This window comes from Adelges cooleyi, unplaced genomic scaffold (genome assembly GCF_023614345.1).
Source record: "Adelges cooleyi isolate 19-005CV unplaced genomic scaffold, UGA_ACOO_1.1 ACOO_flye_CR_arks_rails_tigmint_CR_PRNA_796, whole genome shotgun sequence".
NCBI lineage: Eukaryota > Metazoa > Arthropoda > Insecta > Hemiptera > Adelgidae > Adelges > Adelges cooleyi.
This window is the reverse complement of record NW_026096509.1, coordinates 21,314-38,553: the sequence shown is the minus strand read 5'-3', so window position 1 is coordinate 38,553 and position 17,240 is coordinate 21,314. Positions and strand designations below refer to the sequence as shown.

General features: G+C 32.7%; 3 protein-coding genes across 8 annotated transcripts in view; 1 reads left to right on the top strand and 2 right to left on the bottom strand.

The window, feature by feature from the left end:
- LOC126845520 (AMP deaminase 2-like) overlaps nucleotides 1-3,498 on the top strand; it is a 34,733-nt gene extending 31,235 nt beyond the window's left edge. For 4 of the 5 annotated variants that reach the window (XM_050584175.1, XM_050584176.1, XM_050584177.1 and 1 more), the window contains exons 11-15: nucleotides 677-790; nucleotides 1,655-1,834; nucleotides 1,939-2,233; nucleotides 2,749-2,859; nucleotides 2,999-3,498. In XM_050584175.1, the coding sequence (XP_050440132.1) occupies nucleotides 677-790; nucleotides 1,655-1,834; nucleotides 1,939-2,233; nucleotides 2,749-2,859; nucleotides 2,999-3,208 (910 nt within the window). In that variant the 3' untranslated portion in view covers nucleotides 3,209-3,498. The remainder of the gene's footprint in view (nucleotides 1-676; nucleotides 791-1,654; nucleotides 1,835-1,938; nucleotides 2,234-2,748; nucleotides 2,860-2,998) is intronic. The other variant, XM_050584179.1, reaches the window with a different exon arrangement.
- Nucleotides 3,499-6,179: 2,681 nt separating this feature from the next.
- On the bottom strand, nucleotides 6,180-9,982 carry LOC126845518 (protein YIF1A-like). The gene is made up of 7 exons (XM_050584172.1): nucleotides 9,777-9,982; nucleotides 9,390-9,686; nucleotides 9,049-9,311; nucleotides 8,572-8,687; nucleotides 8,283-8,480; nucleotides 7,708-7,801; nucleotides 6,180-6,518 (listed from the first exon to the last, which is right to left on the bottom strand). Exons 1-7 carry the CDS (start codon nucleotides 9,799-9,801, stop codon nucleotides 6,336-6,338), a joined length of 1,176 nt encoding a protein of 391 aa, XP_050440129.1. The 5' UTR covers nucleotides 9,802-9,982; the 3' UTR covers nucleotides 6,180-6,335.
- A 1,524-nt stretch (nucleotides 9,983-11,506) lies between these two features.
- LOC126845519 (uncharacterized) lies at nucleotides 11,507-15,707 on the bottom strand. 2 transcript variants are annotated; one of them, XM_050584173.1, is made up of 9 exons: nucleotides 15,598-15,707; nucleotides 15,086-15,195; nucleotides 14,388-14,655; nucleotides 13,848-14,311; nucleotides 13,627-13,775; nucleotides 13,091-13,445; nucleotides 12,730-12,985; nucleotides 12,014-12,163; nucleotides 11,507-11,910 (listed from the first exon to the last, which is right to left on the bottom strand). In XM_050584173.1, exons 1-9 carry the CDS (start codon nucleotides 15,623-15,625, stop codon nucleotides 11,699-11,701), a joined length of 1,992 nt encoding a protein of 663 aa, XP_050440130.1. In that variant the 5' UTR covers nucleotides 15,626-15,707; the 3' UTR covers nucleotides 11,507-11,698. The 2 variants fall into 2 exon arrangements, with proteins under 2 accessions (XP_050440130.1, XP_050440131.1); XM_050584174.1 differs by having other exon boundaries at nucleotides 15,573-15,624.
- Between the last annotated feature and the right edge of the window lie 1,533 nt (nucleotides 15,708-17,240).

Here is a 17,240-nt window from a genome sequence, read left to right as displayed (position 1 = left end):
CTCTAGATGTACTTTCAATCTAATTTTCAGACCTCAAGTCATAAAACTATCTGGCACAAAGGTTTTGATGTTTATTTATTTAATAACATGATGTCTAAGCAATTTGTTTTATACAAGTTTGAAACTAATGCGACTACTTTTTAAAAAGTCATAGCGCCCCATAATGTTTACGTTGACCAATTTTTACACTTTTTGGATGATTTTCTCATGTTTGGGCGGAAAGGGGTAAACTTTTAATTTTTTTGACTAAAAATAAAATAAAATCATCATTGCAAAAACAATACCTCATCAGCACGACATCGAAGCTAATTTTTAAATAGAGTACCTATTTGCATTTAAATGATCAAATGATAGTTTCCAACAATAATTGGTCTAATGCGCCTAGTAATATTTTTGAAAACGGCGATTAGTTTATTTTATATTAAACCTAAAATTTGTTCGTTTTTTGAAAACAAATTGAAAATGCTTATAAAATAATAGGAAAACATTGTTGCAATTTTTAGAGCTTAAACCAAAAAAACTGAAAAAAAAAAGCCAAACTGTCCTTTCCTATATCGTTGAATCCAATGTCTAGGAAAATTTTTTCCCAATTATAGTGTGTTGATTGGAGATTTTGTTTTGAAAAAATCAAGTGATTGGTTAAATGTTGTTAATTGTATTTTTTATTTTTTTTCAGTGATATATTCAAGTCAAACAGTATACTCGACAATTTTCAACAACTGTTGGACAACGTTTTTTTGCCATTATTCGAAGCCACCAATGACCCACAGAGTCATCCAGATTTACACAGGTGATTATCAATTCGAATCAATTATGAACAAAAAGTAAAGGGTGACAACTGAATCGATTGGTCAGAGTAAAAAAAAAATGATGGTCTCTACTCAAATTATAATATTGTTATAACGTGAGGGGCCATATTTCTTATAAAGCTTAGATAGGCTCGCGCATAACATGACTACCAAATTAAAAGTACTTCAATTACATAAGATACAAATTATAAGCAAAACTAATGCACAAATTCTAAAAAAAAATGTATGTACAGTTTAAAACTACAAGTGTTAAAAAGTGGAAAGGCCATCCATAATACTATAACTATTTGTGTGAAAATTATGGATATTATTAATATGATGTTACACGAGACCAATGCCCAGTTGTTTATGGAGGGGAAAATTACTGTTGTGTCCCAGCTATAAAAATTGGCCTTGGAAGATTATAAATATAAAAACCCCACATAGTTGTTTTAATATTATACTACTCGAGTTGCTTTGTTGCTTTTTAAAAAATCAGGTTTTGTGTGGTAATTATTTTTATGGGTCAGTTTTCAAAAAAATTAAAACACATTAATTTCTCAGCTACATAGACAAACATAGTATGAGACTCTCTGACCTTTCCCACTGTTCTGCATCCCCTGCTATCCTACCCTCTCTGATCTATCCAATAGTCTTCTCCTTCCTCCCGACCTGAACCCTTTTACCTACTTAATCAGCTGTTTCTTGTCACTTATCCATTATCAGCTGTTTCTTGTCACTGTTGTTGACATGGATATGTGTTATGCATTTTTGTGCGAAGAGGGCAAGAGATAATATTTTGTCTTATGGTGGTTCAGGCTACCGTGTTGTCATAATAATTAATACTGTTGTTGTTTTTTTTTTAGATTTTTGCAACATGTGGTCGGATTCGACAGCGTGGACGACGAATCCAAACCGGAAAATCCGTTTGTCGATCGAGACGTGCCGAAGCCGGCCCAATGGAAGGACACTACCGACAACCCACCTTACGCCTACTACCAATATTACATGTATGCCAACATGACCGTTTTGAATCATCTAAGAATGTAAGTACCTATTCCAACTCTTTGTAAACATATCAATGTATGTATGTATGTATTTCTATCTATTGAACATTGTTGAGAATAATGTTTTTCCCGTTGCTTTTTAGCAAACAAGGACTGAACACTTTCGTGCTGAGGCCTCATTGCGGAGAGGCCGGCGCCGTTCAGCATTTGGTGTGCGGTTTTATGATGGCCGAAAACATATCCCACGGATTGCTGCTGAGGAAAGTGCCGGTGCTTCAGTATTTGTACTATGTCGCCCAGATAGGCATTGCCATGTCTCCGTTGTCGAATAACTCGCTGTTTTTGAACTACCATCGGAACCCGTTGCCGGAGTATTTGGCTCGAGGCCTGGTCATCAGCCTGTCCACCGACGATCCGTTGCAGTTTCATTTCACCAAGGTGAATATTGCGTTCTGCTTCTGTCTACTTAGGCAAAAATTTACCGTGCACATTGTTAAGGTTTTGGGCTGAAGGTGGAATTACTATAGCGTCATGGCGACACCGGATAGTGAGATGAGATGAGATGAGAAGAAGAACATCGTTATTCGTTAGTTCTTTCCTTGAAGGAAAGACACTGGTACTGGAATATAAGACACATTCACGTGAAGAGCCCTGTTGACCTATTTTTTTCATTTAAAACTTAACTTATCGCTTCAAGCATGTCGACAGGGACAGGAGGGAAGTATCAGCCGATAAAGGATCAAGGGAGGAGAGGGGTTTTCTTTGGCCCTATTCCTACCTTACCTTCTGTCCTGCTCCTTCCCTCTGGGTATCTAATATCATTGATCTGACTAATCTCCAAGTACTTTTATACTTGGTACTTACTACTAGGCACTTTTCAAGAATTACCATTATTATAATTATCATTACTAAATGATAATTTATTTTAATGTTGGTTTTCGTTTTTATTTAAGGAACCCTTGATGGAAGAATACTCTATAGCGGCGCAAGTTTGGAAATTGTCGGCTTGCGACATGAGCGAGTTGGCTAGGAATTCGGTATTGATGTCGGGTTTCCCGCACAGAGTAAGCGAATAAACATACGTATAAGTTATTATTGTTGAACTTATGTGTGAAACATATTTTGTATTTAAAACTAAAATCGTTTATATATTATAATATAGTTTGACTTTTATGTACCTATCGTTTTTTTTTTTTTTGTCAGATTAAACAATACTGGTTGGGACCGAACTACACGAAAGAAGGAGTGGCCGGCAACGACATATCCAGAACCAACGTGCCCGACATAAGAGTGGCTTATCGAAACGAAACTCTGTTGGACGAATTAGCCGTCATATTCGGCACGAATACGACTGCCGGGAACATTACGGTGGAATCGACGTCCAACAACGTAGCTTCGGGAACATCAAACTAACCGCGTTCGTCGTACTCGGCTAGACGGACACAATTTATTCCAAATATTTAACCTTACAAATAACTACGTACCTATATATATTATTTTTTTCGACTATTATTTACTCGTCTAGTGATTATTATTATTGTATTCATTTTTTTGACTATTGTAACCGTTATCGCGTTAGTTATAATATTATTATTATTATTGTGTGCCATTGGTGGCAACAAAAAAAAAAAAAACCATAACATATTTTATCGTACCTTGTATTGAAACATTTACCCTCTTTTTTTTTTATTATTATTATTATTATAAAAAATTATTTGAATTGACAACACTTATTATATTTTATACCATATATTAGATATATTATTATATTAGAGTAAAACGCTAGTTTTTAAAACTGTAATTTGTATTATTCGGTATTGAATAAAAATAAATTATAATAATAACCGAATCAAACTTATCGTTTTAACGTTTCGACAGTCTAGAAAACAATATGGGACAGCTAAGTGATTTTTCCAATAATTGTTACACTCTCTTTGACCCTATTGTTATTGAGATAAAGGTTTTCGGCTTGGTGAATTGCTAATGTACAAGATTGAGAGACAAGTGAGGGCAAGAACTAACCCCTTGCTTTGGGCAGGGTTTTCTCTTCTTTTCAAAGCCTCCTTACGTAAAGGTTAAAGACACAAGTTTGTAGACTGTAGTATGAACAGTAGGCATAAGTGTGTAGTGTGACCCTAAGTTTGTTTATATTTTTATTTTATTATAGTTTTTTTTTCTTCTAATAAATCTAACTAATTTTTGTGACGTTTCAGACCGAAAAGCCAGACAAAATTTCCACTACTCGTGTACTATGCTTGTTTTTTTAGCATCAAGTATTTTTTTTTTTTTTACTCTGAGCGACTTGACCCTCACCCCCTACCCCAAGAATAAAATTGAATTACAATTATTTTGGTAATGTTTTCAAATTTAAAAGGACTGGTGATAATTAAAAAAAAAAAAATGGGCAATATTTTTATTTACAGAATATTTGTTCAATACTTTTCTCATATGTTATGTATAGTTTTCTTAAGCTCATACCTAATCATAAATAAGAACGACTAAAGATAATAATATAAAATGGAACATTTTTTAATAACATTATACTTACAAATAGGCCACCTACTAAAATATCTATAAAATATAATCGTTATAGGCAATTATGTGCTCTCAAAAGTGTCAAATCTGCAAATATGTGCAATATCAAGTTTGCTGATTTGAAATCTAGTCTTTATGATTCAAATTTAAATCGTATTTTAGTGTAATTCTGATTTCACTAAAAAATAGATGCAAGACCATAAACATCCTAGTTTTAAAACTTATTTCTTCTTAGATATTGCCTATACAAAACTCCTTAAAAATAAACCGCATGCAATCCCCTTAATGATTTACTGTGATTAGTTTTTTTTTAAATTTAACAGTAAGTAATTATAAACCATTTGTATGGATGGGATTTAATAAAAAAAAAAGTATTATTCTTTTACATTTTTACTAACAGGAAAATATGTAACCATCAGTATTCAGTATACACAGTGGAAAACTTAATAATAATTTTACTAAACTATGCATTTGACATAAAAATGTTTTTAAGTAGTTAGAAAATTTAAATCTCAATAAACAAAATACGACGACAGTTTAACTATATAATAAAATTTGTATAATAAACTTAGTATAGTAAGTCGATAAACTAAGTATAATAATTAGCATATGTCCGTAGATGTGACAGTTTAATTGTTTGAACACAATTATTTTTAATCCGTGGTGCAAAAAGTAAATATTCAGATCATTTTTTTTTTTAGGTACCTTTTTATACGTATATAATATAAATATATCCAACATAAATATTAAACGAAATAATTTTAATTGTACTAGCTTCATTAACTTGTAAAAAATGACTTATATTTAATAATATAGTCATTAAAAAATAATATATAAATATATTTAATCATTATACAAAAAAAAAAAACAGTAATAATATTAATTTACAGACATTTATTATTATTGCAGTAACATACAATTTAGTGGTTTTTTTTTAACAATAAAAGTATAGAGCTCACACAACGTGGATACTTGCTTGGACTTTGAAAAGACAATTCAGTTATTGTCCTGGTTTTAATTGCTGGACTCTTTTGGTTATACTTTTAAAAACATTTTAAACAATTTTATCTACTTCACATTAATTGCCTATTATGTCATAAAGCGAGTAAAAGTCTGTACATATAATAATATATTTTATTCATCACCGACAAACGCTTTTCTTACTGTACAAAATAAACTACAAGTTATATCAATCTAGACAGTACTTTAATTACAAACGTATGTCTTTGTTTGATTTTAAAAAGCTTCTAATAAAATTAACAATGGAAAAAAAAAACAACAAGTCGTGTATTGCAAGCGAGGAAAAATAGTATGAAAGGAGCTAATATTGATTATTCAAAAGTATCAAAAACCCAACTTCATTCGTAGCAAATGCCGATGTCAACGCAACAGTAGTTTGTTTCCTCAACACATTATATAAACGGTATATTATGGTTGATTGAAGGTACTTCAATAGAGTTACTTTCCTTTCCAGTACAATAATTTAGGCCAGGAATATTAAGGGCAACTTCAATGTTATTATATATTTGCATACCTTCTAATAACAAAGCCGACGATAAATATTGTTTTATATTTTCTCAAGAGATTACTCGATACGGATAACTTTTCCTTTTTTTTTTTTCTGTTAAATTTACAATCGACGACAAATATTTTCTCAAGGAAAACTGTTCAGTCGCGATTCTTCTTGTGGAAAAAATATTACGAAGCAGTTAACAGGTTTATGCGGTTTTGATCGTAAATAAAATAAAGTAATTTTGTTGAAATTTCACTAATAAACACCCGAGTTAAGTTATTAACGCGTTAATACACAACACATTTTTATTTATTTATTTATTTTTTTTTTACAATATAGAAGGTAAATATAATAAGTGTATATAATAGTTAATTAATAAATAATTAGAAAATAGTAATAATTTAAAAAAAAAAACAAAGAAAAATTAATAATCAGAAACGCCCCGAGATAAATTGAGAAATGGTCTTTGTTTTTTTTTTTTTTTTACTATTATTAAATAGGTTTTTGTCTCATCGAGAACGTTAAGTTGGACACCAAGAACCACGTGGTAATGGGTTGAATGACTACGGCCAAAATTAAAAAATACAGCGTTCTTTTGCGCTTGTACTCGATCATCACCACCGGATTATTAGTGTCCGACACCGAAGAATTCAACTGGCAACGCATTGAGAATAACTGAAAGCAAAAAAAAAACAATGTATACACTTAACGGCTTTAACGATTTATTAATTGTTAACGTCGTTATAAGATATGATGTCAGTTTAAAAGGGGGAAAAAAAATGTACTATTATTTTATAATCTAAAATCAACATAATTGTTGTTTTAATAAAAAAAAGGCTGTTAATACAATATTGTAAGTTGGGAAAATATTTACATTTTTTAGAAACTCGACCCGAATGCGTTTTTAATTTTTTGATGCTCGTCCAATGCCATCATCAGCGGGCAGGCAAGTTGATCATTCGCTTTGAGAGTTATGAATTAATTTTCACTTTAATAATTTGGTATGAAATACTTATACTAGTTAAGCATATGTAGAGTAAGCAAACATTTACAAAATAAAAATATGGACATTTAGAAATAGGCCCAACGTTGTTAAGCTACACAAATATTTCTATCGGCTTACGACTATTGCTTCTAACTATTCCGGTTACTTCCACGGGAGAGCGGAGAGATCACTTTAAGAAACTAAAATAGATAAAAACCTATTGGAGAAGTTTTATGTCTCAAAAAAACCACACTAGCAACTGTTTTTAAGTAAAAAAAATCATTTTAATATAAATTAAAATAGATTATAATTTTTTATCTTTATTAAAATTTATTTTGTGAATTTTAAATAGCAATAATAGATTAGAACATAATATTTGTTTTATCTAAATTAATAATAATAATATAGTATACAATCTATACTCAATGATATTATTTAACCAACTACCTATTATATTTTATACATTAATATAAAAAAATTATTATCAACACATTTGATTAAATATATATGAGAATATATTTAGTGTTAATTAAGAAGGTAAACTATGGTTAGACAATTTCATGTGGTTCATAAATTATTTAACGTTAGGAGGAAATATTATCATAATATTATTGTGTGTAATGTATTTAGTAAAATTATTTTCCGAAGATGGTCCTTCTCGCGAATAAGATCTACGGCTAAGCAAATAATAGTTTCGTTATAGATACGACGGCAACAAATTACTAGACAGACGATCAATCTTTTATTATTTTAGGTGACTTTTAGTTATTATAACTTGTTTTTTTTTTGTTAGTGCATTTTTGAAGGATTTTGAGGTCATCAAGTTCCGGACCCTACTTGGTAATATGTTTTTTTTAGATAATAATAATATCTTCTTACCAGAAAATACATAAAAGCCACGCTCGAATACAGGAGAGAAATGTAAAATGCAGTTTCTCCAAACATCAATCCGAAAGGAACACACACGACGATCCTAAAACAAATAGAATACATTATTACCTACTATCGTTGATTAGTATTGTATTATTGTCTTATCGTCGTCGGGTTGCACGACAAAACTCTGTTGGATCGACAAACCGATACCTAACCTGACGACGGGTAAAATAAAGCAGGTTATTTTTAAAAGTGTTATTTTCTATTAAACCATCAAATTTAATTCACTTTTATTTCCTTACCTTAGAAAGTGTTTGAAAGCTTTGTCACTACTTGTAAAACATTAACAATTTTGCTTCAAAACAAAAGTAATTGTCATATAAAAAAAATAGAAAATATTTTCGGCTTACGAATGGCCTAGTCTTAAAGTTACGTTAATTTGTTAATAGTATGCCGGCAACAAATGTGTAAAGAAAATGTATTTAACTGTAATTGACTAACTCTCACATTGCCCGACTGCGCAAACTACTTTGCAACCCGACAAGAATGTGTTGAAAAAGTATTATATCAATTTAAATTACCCAAAATATTTGTATCCCGAATAGGAAGTGAGGTCCAGAGTCCTTAGGGAACTTTGTATGTTTATAACGTACAACGTCAACATTTCCATCGTGACCACAAACATTTCCCAGGCGAGCGCGCGTGATGCGTGCACGCTCAACATTTCCGGACTGAACTGATTGTGTTTGCCCAGTATAAGTCCCAGCAACAGTAAGTACCTGTATGTGCAGACACCCGTTGTAGTTAGTTAGTTTTAACACGAATAGTCAAAAAGTCAAACAATGTGTAATTTTGACGCATATGTCTTACGTAATAAACGAAACGGTCGGTATGTAAAGATCTGGGGCGTTAATATCAGTCTTGGGACCGACACGCTGATGTCCGCCGTTATGTTCTCCCGTGGTTTCCAAAACAATTGACCAATCCTGTATTGACAAGAATACAATGTATAGTTTAGTTTAAAACGTACGGTTAGTGAATCACACGGGCAATTTGGAATGCATTATAATACCTACCAACGTTGTTTTCTTTATTGTTATATATTGTTTAGCGTTTTGGAACATTTTATATTAAATATTTTTTGGTTTTAAAACAATGAATTAAGTTTAGCAATTAAAAGGTTTATCGTTTAGAATGGTCAAACAAGACATAGGCCAGCAGACACGGCAATGAAATTTTATCTTGGACTAAAGTGATGGCAAGTAAGTAAGATTTCAATAAGTATTGGTTTAAGTCATTTCAACTTAGTTAGACTGAATTGTAAATGATAAAATATACAAAACGTACCGTACGTGCAAATGGAAATATCAACAGAGTCAACTTGCTGATTACATATCGAGTGTCGACGGCGAAATATCGCTTTATTTGTGCGCCGAACCCGCTGGTATACTTGCCCACTTGGTCGTCAACGACCTGACCCAATATTTTTTGTCCATATTTAACGGTGGCGCCGGCCAGCAACGGATTGCCGCCGAACGCGTCGACAAAGTTACTCGTAGGAATGAACATGTTCGACGGCACTTGCTGTGGTGAAACCTGCAGACCCGGGCCTTAAGAGACGAGTCAATGTGTGTTAGTACAATGTGTTACATTGAAACTACAATTATTATTACTGTTATTACACGTACTAGGGGGGTAATTTGGTCGCTGTTGTACACCGTCCATCATTGGCGAGGGTCCGGAATACGCGAAATTTTGTTGACCGTAGCCGTGTTGTGGCGCGGACGGATTCGGCGTGAAATCGTTGTAATAAAACTGTTGCTGAGGCGCAAACTGTTGGGGCTCATACTGGGGAGACTGTTGATTGTGGTAATAAGGTTGTGGAGTCGGTGTTGGCGGCACCGCCGCCATCGGAGGGCTCTTCGTGTCCAATCCCGGGGTTTCCATGGGTCGCCTCGTCAGACGCCTATTGCCGCTGCTCAAATCTAGATATGACAAAATCAAAATTGAAAATAATTTTATAATAATAATATCGCGCGTTTGATCGACGCTAAGCTGTATGTCTGTGTACGTACTTAAGCGATTGTCGTTAAAACTCATAGTGTGTGTGTGTGTGGTGTGTGTGTGAAGTTGAAAAATAGGTTTAAAATATTATTTTCTTTTTTTTGACTGTCATAAAAATATAACAATACAACTCCGAACTAAATTAAATTAAAATCATTCTAAACACAACGACGTTACACAGCATACACGGTCGTGGCCAAATAATGTGATAAATTGTTATCAGCATTTTGTTAGGAAAAAAAAAAAACGCCTCCTCGGCTGGTCAATTCGTACGTCACACACCGTAGTCCGCGGCCGGTACGTATACGGCAACGGTTGCGACGGCAAAACGGCCGCAACGAACACGGGCTTGCGTCCAAAATGGTGCTGCCGAAAAATTACGGGCCGTGGTCTGTCTGTGTGTCTATGTACCTCCGCCGAACACCGTTTACCGACTTGGTAACCGCGGTAGCCGCGGTTTACCGCATAAACACGGATTCGTATAATCCGTAGTATAGCATAGGATTAGATAACATGTTATCTAATCTGTGATAACGTTATAATAACAACTTTGTCAACAGTAAACAGTTAAATTTTGTTATTGGCTTTATTGGGCTTTCTGTCTTTATAGTGTCAATTAGGTGTTATTCTCTTTTAGCTTCATTGCGTAGCTGATGATCAGCCATATGATTTACAATGATGTGTTTTTAACACGGCAGTGTATGTTCTGTATTATAGTATACAGAAGGTCCTGAAAATATATCGTATTTAGCTATATGAATAAAAGTTAAATATTATCATCATTGGGTAGCGCATGTTTCATTTTATAATTATTTAAATTCATTTTTATCCCAGAAAAAATATTTTACGTAGTCATCACAAGTTTGGTAAATATTTGGTTGTCACCTGACAATCGACACATTCTGTATGCAATCGTTACGACTAGAAAAATAATAAATCCAATGTGAAAAATTCACCAATAACAGCTGATGCAAATTGTATATATACATATATTGGAGTTTTATTGTAGGCCATTTGACTTTTTGATCAAATTATTTCCATTTCGAATATTTGGCGGAAAAATAATAACTATTATTATAATACAATTTTTTTTTTTTAACTATTAGTAATATATCTTGTCTCACACAATATACACTATTCGATTGTATTCATAAATTATTTTAAAAAAATTGTCGATAATTTGACTACACTATACCAACAGTCGAATGGTCAACAAACGATTAATAATCATTTCACTTTTTAAATGTTTGATTACCAAGTATAAAAGTTAAACGCGTTGTCTAATAGTAATGTTGGTGATCTGAGTCAATGCTTTTGCCAATAGCATTTTCTAAAATATCTCGATTGTCCGAAGTGAACTGCCAAGATCTGGAGCAACAGAAATTTCTGTCTTTTTATATTACACTTAAGACCTACGTCGTACAAAAGCCTCTCCCCTGATTGATATACCTTAATATTATGACACATTACTTGTAGCAGAATTTTGTATAATATGTAAAAGAACTGGCTGGTGGATGCTTTATGTAACTAAATGCATAATCCATTCAGAGAATACGACGTGTCCCTTTAACGTTCACAACTTAATCCATATTGTGTAAAAGACTGTAAAAATAGTTACCAGAACACATAATTGGCAGTATTAATGTATAAAACAGTTTTTATTCAAATATTACACATCTATATTATATTATATAATTTATTCTTTGTTACAATTCGATAAAAATCAATATTTAATTGGTTCTAATATAAAAATAATCTTTTAAACGCGTAAAAATGGTAAAAATTCACAATAATTATTTAATTAAAAAGTGAAAGACAAGGAATGAGAAGCCTAAGCCGCTTATGTTTATAATATATCTATATATGAATACGGTTAAGTCTTATGAATTATTATAAATGACAATACAAGTTAAAAAAAAAAAAAACAATTTCATTATTTGATCACGAGCGATGCGTGAAAAGATAGTTTCGACATCAAGTTGTTATTATGATGACAATAGTACGATGAATTGTTTCTCTTTTTTTTATCGCGACCATAGTGTTTGGCTGGATCAGCCGCCGTGCCACCGTCGCCCCCGTTAGGCTTTCGAGTGTCGGTCGGGAAAAAATTCCATATCCTGAGAGATTCGTCGGTACTCGTGAAAGCTTAAAAAAGACAAAAATAAAATATTATTGAGTGAAATATTAAAATATTTACAAATCCATTATCTTATATATTAAATATATAAAAAAAAACCACTACAATTACCAACTCGACAACCGTTTGGACTCCAAGCCGTGAACAAACCTTTACCCGAGTTGCTACCGCTTAACATGTCGACAATATACGTCAGACTATGCATGACGACGACTCCGTGTTCTACGATGACGACGCTGTTATTTTGATTGGAATTTTTGCCTAATAAAATAAATATAATAATAATATTATGTTATGTATATATTTTTTAAATAAAAGTTAGATGGAATAAAATATTAACAATAAAATAGTAAAATTTTAATGTGGACAAGTTTTATTAAATATATATTTAATTCAAAGGCTAGGTTTTTTCTCCTTGGACTTCTCCTTATTTGTGAGGCGTATTTAATTATTGGTTCAAGTGAAAAATTAAGTTTTTTTATTGACTAATGTTTGTTTCACCTATTTGTTGATATTCTAAGTAAAGGTCATAAAAAAATAATTATGTGTTATACTACTTTTATAATAAATAAAAAAAGACAATAGTACAAAGTATTTTTGATCACTGATAATAAATCAAAAACTTGAAATAATTACATTTTTACATAAAAGTGCTACTTGCCAACCTAACCTAGCCTCTATTTTTTTTTTAATCTTAAATAATTAGGATAATTGTTTTTTTACCATCCAAAAGAACACACTTGTCACAAGAATAAAAAAAAAAAAAACAATTTTTTTTGTTTTTATATTTAACCACATAAATTTATAAACAAACATTAACGACTTACGGTAAACTGTGGAAGCCGACACTAACAGCTCTCCCGTGAAACGACTAAAAGTCATGCAATGGGTGTCGACGGATAAAATTTGTATTGTCGGACACGGTTGACTGGTGGTCTGTTCCACTCGTTTTAGCACTTGACCGCGACAAGCATTGGCTAATACGAGCCACGACGGCAAAGGCCTGGTCAATAAATCGTAACTTTTCACGGGCGTAACCGCGTAACATACTAGAGAAAATTTCCACGGATGCCAAGCTAGAGCCTGGAACAAAAAAAAAAAACAAATGTACTTATTTATTTAAATACAATAGGTAGTAGAATTTTGTTTTAATAAATGTCCAGTAATTATTAACAATTGTTTGCATACTTTTATCACCCAGCCTCCTTGTTCTCTATCTTTACTGTTGTAGGTGTCCGTTAACACTTCGGTTAAAGTCAACTTTGACTTGTTGTCGGTAAACGAGTCAAGACCAATCACGGCATCGTCGGCGTTTTGTCCACAGTGATCTACCGTTGTTTTTCCGATACGCCACAATTTCAATTTGCATCGTAGTTGCGAATGAAATGCAACGGCCAGATATCGGCTTTCCGAATCTTGTGACAAATGCATACAGCTTATCATCGTTTGGAGTTTGCTGTTGGTGTGTATGACGCGTACAACGTTCAGTTGATGTAATTTGCTAATATAACGATAAAACGTAATTGTTGCTCTCGTACAGCCCCTGAGCAGGAAAAAATTACAAATATTTTTGTACACACAATGGAATACAAATTTTATTGAAACAAAACACATGTGTTGAACTATTGATCAAGTAGGCAAACATCCGTTTACCTATCTGTGTAAGTAAATCGACGCTGAAACAACTACCTAACTCAACTTGGGTATATATTTTGCGTACTCACGTTACCAAAATTTGTCCATCGGCCAACCAATCCATTGCAACCGTACTACAGTCGTTAGTAAAATCAGACGATTTGTGTACACATCCGCATGCCACGGATGTGACACATTCGAGTTGCACAAAGCTGGCTTCCTCGTTTAATAGCCAGATCTGAAAAGACAGAAACACAATATTACAGTAGTAGGTAGTAGTTTTAAGTTGTTTTAATAATATTGTTTGTACCTTAATAGAATTAGTTTGTTTCTTTGATATGGCCGACGAATCATTTTGTTCCGCGTGTTCAATACTGTCCGTTAAATCGATTCTTTCATTTACAACAGCAGCAGTGCTAGTTTGCAGTGTATTATTATCATCAACATTGGTATCGTCTACACTGTACATATGTTCATCGGCTTCATCTACTACAGTGTTTATGTCGGCGTTTGGGATGCTGCGAGTAAACGAACTACTGGTGGCGCTCAAGTCTAAATCAAAACTGTCCAAGTCCTGATGGCTGCAGACGGCATACGCCAATTTCGTACCTCGTCTATCCCATTTCAAACAAGTAATACGAGTTACGTTGTCGATTTCGGGGCTAGTGATGATTTTGTGTTGAATGCTTTGAGTTTGCGACGACCACAGGTAAATTGACGATTGAATTGCGGCCGTTAAATAACCTGTCGAGCTCCAGTCTATTACTTTTGTCACTGTACAAAAACAAAAATTGGGAGGGGGGGGGGAGTTACTCGTTATGTTAAATTTGTGTGAAATTAATTTACATACTCCAATCGTCCGATAAGTTCGGCATGTCCAACATTTGATTTCTAGCATCGTTGTTGGTGTTTAAATGATGTCTTTTGACTTTTCTATAGTTAACCATACGAAGAGGCCATGTCATACCTTCTTGAGAATCGTAGTTATAATGTTTGGCCTCGTCGTGTTTTCTCGATAAACCGTACAATAGATGTCCGCCGTTAGCCAGCGAAATTATAGACTGTAGTTGTAAAAATGCTCGACGCTGCTGTTCACGTTGACGTTGATACTCATAAGGCTGTAATTCATAAACCAACAGAACACAAAAAAAATTATTAATATATGTGTATACAGTGTATTAACTACTATAATAGGTACAATATTTCTAAATAAATGTAACGTACAGCAACTCAATAAATTGGCTTTTTTTAATTTCATCGACTACACTATTGTCGGTAACAACAGTTTATAGTTTTAAAAAAAAAAATATTATTAATATGAATTTTTTTTTTTTACCTACTTAATTTTAATAAGTTATACAATCAATAGTGGAAAATTAGGGAGCGGTTTGGTGGATGTTCAAATTAATTAACAAATCTTTTGAGTATGGGTGTACTTAAAACAAATTTAAAGTTTAGGAGAACTGAACTCTGTTTGAATAACCAAGTTTTACCATACAATTTTAGGTATATAAAGACCAAATTAATAAGTTTTAAACATTGACAAACCGTATCGTAAGAAAAATCTTCATAAGCACAGGACGCCCACTCTTGATCGAGATAATAACTTGTCGAATGTGCCAAGCAGTATTGTCTGTCCGGTACGTAACGATCTTTACCTTGATCAAAACGGAACATTATACGAGTATGTTTTTATGATAAAATCGTGCGTCTTAAGTTTTATTGAAGTAATTTTTTTCTTTCTTTTTAAATAGGCAAATTGCCAATTTTTCTTACAAACGTGTACCGAAAACAAGTGAGTCAGTACGGAAACTATAATTACGAGCAAAAATATACTATGAAAACGTTTACATAAATACATATTATTGTACAATGGTGTAATCGCCTCGAGTTTGGGAAAGTACAATTTACAACGGGTCAAAAAAAAAAAAAAATATCCAATTAAACTCCGCACACGTTAATAGTCATTGACATGTTAAACATGTATTGACGATAATTATTTGAATGTGTATCACATTATTATATTTATACCTACTTGTCATGCACAACAATAGACTTACTCGACAAAACGACAGACCTGTAACACATTTTGGAGACGGCGTTGTTTACATGTTGATAAGTCTAAGATGGATAAGACGTGTGTGTCAGGTACGTCATAGGATACAAAGATATACCTATATGTAGGTATATTTATATTTTAATTATTATTATTGAGATTAATTCGGAATTCAAATGAAAACAACATGATAAAACTTTCATCATAAAAAAACACACAGGTACATTCAGAACTTACGTTATCAATATTGACAACATGGCTGCCGGCGTTTTCTCGGCAAAAGTACACGGCCGCCCGAGAACGACGGCAGCCATTTTCAATGTTATCACAAGTTCGCCAACATACCTATGTTTTATGCCATGCTTTTAATATTAACAAATAATATTATTATCTTGGCATTAACTGTGAAAATTCAAATTTGTTTATTAGAACTGTGGCTGTCCTCGTCCCCTTTGGAGCTTTATTTTAATTTTCGATGCAGAGCAGCGAAAGTATTGGTTTTACTATGATGTGTGTTTTTTTGTGTCTGTAAACTTGTTGTCAAACTTTTTGTTTTAAATTTCCAGTCTGTGATAATTATTTGTACCTACATCCGAAGCTGTAATGCAGGTTCGTGTAAACCTTAACCGTTCCTATTTATTTTAGATTTGTGTGTACTGTTGAATTGTTGTTAATGTTTATGATTTGTACACGGTTAGGGTTGTAAGCTGCAGCTGGTCAGTTAGTAGTTTTTTTGTGATAACCGTGAGTGCATATAACTTGAAGTTGAATAATATTAGTAATAATAATTAGTAAATTATACACTATTGAATTTATAGTCTGTTTTGGTCTCGATCGACTCGAATTTTTATTTTGTCTTTCCTTCCAAATTTTGATAATTATCTACACAACAATTTAAAGGTTATATTAAACTGTTATATAATATATAAAATATATATTGCATTTTTTTAAGGATAGTGACACACAATGAATTCTAACCGAGTTCCGAGCAAACGTCGTGCGCTTCATCGATACAACAATGTCGACAGATGATTTCAGAATTTACCCGATCCAAGTTTAATAAATCATTTCTAGATTTCCCCAAAACACTCGTGTAGAAATTGTATTTAAACTTAAGAGGATTGTATGTAAAATATTGTTGTTGGAAAAAAATCAAGGATTTTGTATACAGGCATCGCCTGTATCGAGCGCCACTACAGCCTACGCCGCCTGTGTAATTGTACTGACATTATCCTAATAACGATTCACCATAGGGTTTGCTTTTATTACACATTATCTTGTACAATTTACATAATATTGAGTTTTATTAGTTAGTTTTTTTATAATTAATTTGTTTGATAATAGCCAGCTTTGTATAATGGCACTTGGCTGTTGTCTTGTAGAGTCTAGAGAATAGCCACATGGGATGTGTATAAGGACATAATATTGATTGAATAGTTCTAAAATAAAATAAAAACTAAAAATTTAGAAACTAGAAAATATCAATATTATATTATGATCAAAATATTGTAGCACTACTCAATCAATTTTTTTTTTTACATGCCTTTTTTAAGCCGCTATCAAGGAGACTGTGACGGTCTGAAAAAATGTACTACCAAAAAATTAGTCCTAATTAAATAAAAAACAGTGCAGTATAAATCAAGCTCA